Genomic DNA, 6,483 nt, shown 5'->3' with positions numbered 1-6,483 from the left:
GATGGGAGCAAATAATGCGACAGGGAGAAATATGGTAGGAGGAACATTGGAGCAGAAATTGTCGCCGACGAGTGGAGCGAACGCGACAGCAAGCGCATCAAAGCCAGTAAATTCATACGTTAGCAGAAATAAAAATTCAGTTGAAGGTGGACCGCGTGCGCAGACGGATATAACGGATTGCGAATTGTTGAGCAGACAAAAAGCAAATCAACAGCAGCAGCAAAAAGAACAAAAGGAAACAGTGCGTCAATTGCAACTGACAACAAATCAACAGCAACAACAACAACTACAAAACTCTGTAAATTTCAAAGCTAACAATAACAGTGCGACAAAAACAACAACAAAACCAACGCCCGCAACTGTTGGTATTAGTAGTAGTAGTAACAATAATAATTTCGGTCAAACGTCATCGGCGACGATTTATTTAAATCAGAAAAACCACAACAACAACAAAAACGCGAGTGCTAACACAAATTACGGGCGACAACCGCTGCAACAGCAAACGCAGAGTAATTACGTGTCGAACGCAAATTTAAACGCGACTGCAAACGCCTACGGTGAACAAAATCAATACAACAACAACAACAACAACAACAACAACTACAGCACAAAAGCTACAAATCCACAACAGCCCCCCAACGCCGAAGGATACTACGAGTCGTCACTGGCGAATTATCCACAGCAACAGCCGCAAATAATCGGCTACAACAACAGCAATAACCGCGATTACTATCAACAGGTGTGTGTGCTGGTTGTAAACAAAAAAACAAGCCTGCGAAAAAATGCTTAATTTAAAAAATTAAGAAATAGCTAATAAAGAAGCTTATTAAACTTTGTTGATTAGTGCAAAATGCTAAAACTACACTGATCGTGCTGCCGCCCTCTCCCAGCCCAGCCACCGCGCAGCGCCGCGCCACTCACGCTAGAAGGTCTGGCAAGAAAGGCAGCAGTTCTCCGGTGTCGTATAACCGCTTCCAAGCGCTATTTTAATATTTTTGCTGCTGAGCTACTAAATTAACATTTCGCAACTAATGAAAATGTTAATGAACTTCACACGCCAGGCAGTCAGCCGATCAGTCAGTCAGTCTGTATGTATGTATGTATGTAGGAAGGTGTGTAATAACAAATCAGCCCCTTCAGCAGCCAACTTCAACACATTTACGCACACTCGTACACACACGCATGTATGTACATACGTACATATATACGCGCAGACACGATCAGTGAGCGCACACTTAAAAACGCACTCATAGTAGGCCAAAAAAAGAGGCAGTCAGCAGAATTCTTGCCGGCTATGCTGACGCTCTTTTACCACCTCCCCTGCGGCCTCCTCAACACACCACTTCATTTACTTAATATCTTTACTTCAGAGCATTTTGCCTTCTGCATTTCTTGCGGTTCTCCTTGTTTGTTGGCACTTTTATGACTGCCAGTCGTGACGTTGCCGCATTGTGGCTAATACAACAAGTTGGCAGAAGTGGCAGTAGCTGTTTGGGCCATTTGCCTTGCCTGCTACGTACATGTTTTCCCACATATACATATGTATGTACATATGTAGGCTTTCATGGCAGCTGATGTGGCACGCGCAGTGTCCCAACAACGATAACGACGACGACGACGACAATGGAAAGAGGCAAGAAGATAACACCAGCGCGGCGTGCGCGTCGACATTTTCTAGTTCTGGTTTTCCCGTTGCACGTCGAGTGTGTGATATGCTTAGACTAGCCTAGGCTGGCTTAGATGCATATATGTATCCGAATGTACATACATATCTACAAGTCTACGAACAAATGTCTGCATATATGTATTATTATCATTTCCTACGCTATGTATGCATCTTGTAGATAGGAAGCTCATTACATGCATTGCCTTGATAATGGCACCACCAAGCAAATATTTAAAGCTGCAGGCGCTTAAGACTCTACATGCGTATGTATGTGTGCGCGTGAAAATCTAGAGCGTGGCTGTCGGCTGGCAGCCAACATGACATGCTTCCAGATGCAACATTGTGATTACGAATATTTCTCAATCTTAGCTTTTCGACTGCCGCTTGCTTTCCTATTCGATCCAATCCAATCCGTTTCGGCTGCTGATGCTTGGGCGGATCCGGAATGTTTACTTACAAACATACACTGCATATGTACTACATTTTCGCTTGCTCATACAAAGTGACACATTTATTTTGCAACTTACCTACTAACATATGTAGCTACATATAAAGTCATGCTTACACACCTCTCATACAGTCAAATATACGTACATATGTATACATATATATTCAAACACATTTACATATTTTCGTGGGCTGCAGATCTGTCTGTTTTAGTCGTTTTACCGTTGGTGACGTGGTTAATGGAAACCAACAGATACCTAGCCGGTTTTAGAGTTTGTTATTAAAGCATTACACTCATTTACATATATGCTTACTTATGGATATCTACAGTGGCGGAAAAATAAAAAGAGACGCGGCATTTTAACAAGTTTTGGCAACTTTTATTGTGTTTATTAAATATTTGTTATTTTTTGTATAAAAGTGTAGCCAATTATCTAACTAAAACCGATAATAATAATAATAACATTTTGGCACTTACACTTTTACTAAGTCTGAGCTTCTCCTCCAATTTGTGGCCCGCGTCCTGATGTTATAAAACAAATAGATAAATAAAACAAGCGGTAAATGGTTTTATGAGAAGCTTTTTCAAGGCAGCGATACACTTAACTGCAGCGGACGTGTTTGTTTGATAACTTTTATAAATAAAACAGACTTTTATAAATAAAATAATAAACATTAAATAAGCAAAAGAAAAATAGTTAAAACTTGTTAAAATATTGCCACCGTATTTCTTTTTCCGCCACTGTACATATGTATGTTCACTGGATATACGAGCTGTCAGAAACTGAGTTTTAATGCGATTAAATTCTTAAGTAATTTCTCTATCTGCATTTGTATTAAGCCTTCATTTGATGGAAGTAAATGTAAACCTCTTAGAAAAAAAAGACGAAATATTATTACACATTAAGGCCTACATTCCTTAAAAGACCTAATTGGTTAATTATTTTTTTTTAAGTACGTGTATATGCTTTTGTGTACCTCGTCCAAGCGTATCATAAAATTTGTTCTTATTTATAGTTTCCACCGAAATATTTCGTCTCAAATGAACGTCAGTAGTAAGCTAGAAGGCGTAGGAGAACTACTTTATACATTCCCAGCCACTTGAATAGAGCCCTCTTTTGATTCCAAGTATTGTTATATGAAACTGTTCCTCCGCATAAGTATTAGATCTGTAGTTCTTGTTAACCTATCGAGCGGAACATTAAAGAAGTCAAACGATTTAGCATATCAACCAACATAAACTTCATATCAGCTGCTCGGCGTCGTACTCTGCTGTCAGACCTTCAGCTTCCATGTATTCGTACCTCGTGACGTCATAGTCGGGTGGTGGGTCAATGACTCGCTAAAGCCTCAATGAAACTAAGAAAGAATTTTTAACTTCCGTTGGCTCTTTTCTGTTCTCAATAGCTCATTGACTATACAAAAGCTATATGTAGCCTAATTTTTTATGGCGACGCATTCAAATCTTTAGTGAAAAGTAAACAATAGCATTTCTGAACAAATGAGGCATAATAAATAAATAAATTATAGCTTAATATAAAATAGCATTTTTGTCCATTGGGTGCGCGAGATAAATGTCATATTATTTATTTAGATTTTACTGTGGCACCTTTCGAATGTGTAATGACTGGTTCTACAACTTTTACTTTGTTTAATATCTTATCTTAATTTTGATGGAAAACTTTTACCCACATGTATGTAACTTTTCTTGAATGTTTTAACCTTACATTTACAGACCTATTCTGCATTGGTAACAAAAATTTTGTTACCGATAAATAAAGTTCTTGTCGATTTTTTAACCGTTTTCGTATCCTGCGCGCTCTTGTGACTGGTCAATTTTGTTACAGGTAACAAAATATTTCCAGATGCAATAGGAAACACCCGAATTTCTGCAAAACTTCATTGCTGAAATGCTGAATAAACTAAAACGTTGCCGCAGTATTTAGAAATGCGGTTACAAGAAGTAAAGTAGTGCCATTTTTTGGGTAACTAAATGTTCGGTAAAAAGAATATTAGGCCTATTAAAGTTGTAATCTGATTTTTTCATGTATTTCCATATTATCTTTCACCTACATACATAATCGCGCATATATACTTGCGATTATTTTCCCATAACTGCTTTTATCTATCATTTCCCCTTTCGCTCGTTATGGATCGCTAATTGCCATCATGCAAACACTGCATTACAATAACTAATTTAACTTTACAAATCATTAACGAAAAAATAACTACGAATAAATCTTCCCATAAATATAAAATAAGTTCTAATCGAATTATTAACACTTTCCAAACTCAAAAAAAAAAAAAAAAAATAGCCATCCGAATATTACCAACACCAAGAACCGTACGACGAGAACTTCGACGAAGACATGGAAACCGAACGTGATCTCGCCGAAGACGCACAATGGAAGAAGATCCAACAGAATACGTTCACACGTTGGGCCAACGAACATCTGAAGACGATCGATCGCAGCATCAGCAATTTGGAAACCGATCTGTCCGATGGTTTACGCTTGATTGCGCTAATTGAGGTGCTATCGCAGAAACGTATGCCCAAATATAATAAACGTCCAACATTCCGCAGTCAGAAATTGGAAAACGTTTCGGTGGCGTTGCAATTCCTCGAACAGGAGCACATCAAAATCGTCAATATCGGTGAGTACAAAAAAATAAATTTAATTTTTTATACACACACACATATACATAAATATTTAATTACTAATGGCGGATTCTTTTCTACAAAAAAAAATGTTGCCTTTTCATTGTTCTCTCCTTTGTATTTGTGCCTAGAGGGCACAGAAAAGGCAACATTTTTCAGTAGAAAAGAAAGCGCCATAGGTTGAGTAAGTAAAGTTGACGGGAGATTTGCGCATGCGCGCATACATACATACATATATGTATATGTAAATGCATTCACACATATTTTATGCGCGGAGCAGTTAAAGTGTTGAAATTCGTGTGTCTGGAAGAACTCTACAAGCTTTTTACCTGTCATACGAGTTCAACAAATTCATTGAAAACCAGAGTATGTGGAGCAACAGTGAGTTGGGTTGCGTCAGAGAGGAGAGCAAGGGGCGCGTCTGCGCGTTAAGCGTAACAAATACGCACAAACATTTTGATTATGCAGTACAGCCCGTTAGGTAGGGCTGAGAATCAAGTTTCTAAACGAGTTTAAAGCTTAATAAAATAAAAAAAAACGACTAAAACAAATGAATTGAAACCAAAAATTCGTTTTGCGACTACGTGCGGGCATGTTGTGTTTGTGTGCGACTTTTATGCTGCTTGCCGCATCTTGCCTTACCGCCAAACCACTTTGTATGTTTGAATTTAACGAAGCATTAGAATTAAACGATATCACTCTTGCGTCATACACAGTTGAGCACTGGCGGCAAATGACTTCACGGTCAAGCCGATGATATCACAAAGTGACTACAATTGCACATATGTATACATATGTACGTTAGGGCGGTCCAAAAATACATGCGGGAGAAAAAGAGTTTAAAATGTTGAAGTCTCACCTCTTAGGAGTTTTGTAAATCGAAAAACTCAATAACCTTTTTTTTGGTTAAACTGCCTCAAAGCTCATTTCAACCCTTTTTTATTATACTCTATTTTTTATAGGTCTCCCGGAAACCCCAAAATAAGTCCAATGGGGGACCCTTAAGAAATCGTTAGTATTAAAAGATGGTAAAATAAATAATTGTGTGTTATTATTGGAAGTCTCCTGAAGAGAGAAAGAATTTCCCGATCGAAAAACTTCTTCTATTCTACGAAAAAGCGTTTGCCGTTATAAATATCTTTTTTTTAACAGAAAAACACGGGTATTTTTTTATTTCATTTAGATAGATCCTAGAGAGAGCTTAACATTTTACAATTTCTTTTACCATCTTAATGTACATACAAACAAGCATAACTACATATATATGTATATAAAACTGTCTGTATTAATATTTATATAAAATTACACATGACGAGTACTTTTTCCATCACTCTGTCTCATACTCACTTCTCGTAGGTTGACTGACAGAGGCAATGCAATGCATACAACCCAATTTAAAATTTAATTTAACGACTGTTTTCATTTTCAATTGTTATCCAATTGCAAGTGCATTATTTTCTATATAAGACATGAATATAAAATGCATATTCTTTAAAATTTCTGGCCCTGGAAGTTTGTATGTAATTTCACTTTTCATTCAAACAGTGTTTTGTCATTTCTTTATAAGCTCCACGTTCTCATTGCATAATGGCGATAAATTATACTTATGTGTTATGGACATTTTTTTTCTTACAATGCGTAAATCTACACATAAATACAATCAACATTTTCACATACCCACTTAAACGTTTTCGTCACTTCCTACCCTGCA

At 37.4% G+C, this 6,483-nt stretch overlaps 1 protein-coding gene across 1 annotated transcript in view; it reads left to right on the top strand.

Moving 5' to 3' along the window:
• Positions 1-12: 12 nt before the first annotated feature.
• Positions 13-6,483, top strand: part of LOC118737854 (filamin-A) — a gene marked incomplete in the record, with an annotated part of 118,456 nt that continues 111,985 nt past the window's right edge. Inside the window, 2 exon segments of the mRNA XM_036468647.1 lie at positions 13-739; positions 4,429-4,768. Coding sequence (XP_036324540.1) covers positions 32-739; positions 4,429-4,768 — 1,048 coding nt within the window.

This window comes from Rhagoletis pomonella, unplaced genomic scaffold (genome assembly GCF_013731165.1).
Source record: "Rhagoletis pomonella isolate Grant_MI unplaced genomic scaffold, Rhpom_1.0 Rhpom_scaffold_00004, whole genome shotgun sequence".
Classification (NCBI taxonomy): Eukaryota; Metazoa; Arthropoda; class Insecta; order Diptera; family Tephritidae; genus Rhagoletis; species Rhagoletis pomonella.
The sequence above is the reverse complement of the archived record's forward strand: the minus strand, read 5'-3'. Positions and strand labels throughout refer to the sequence as shown.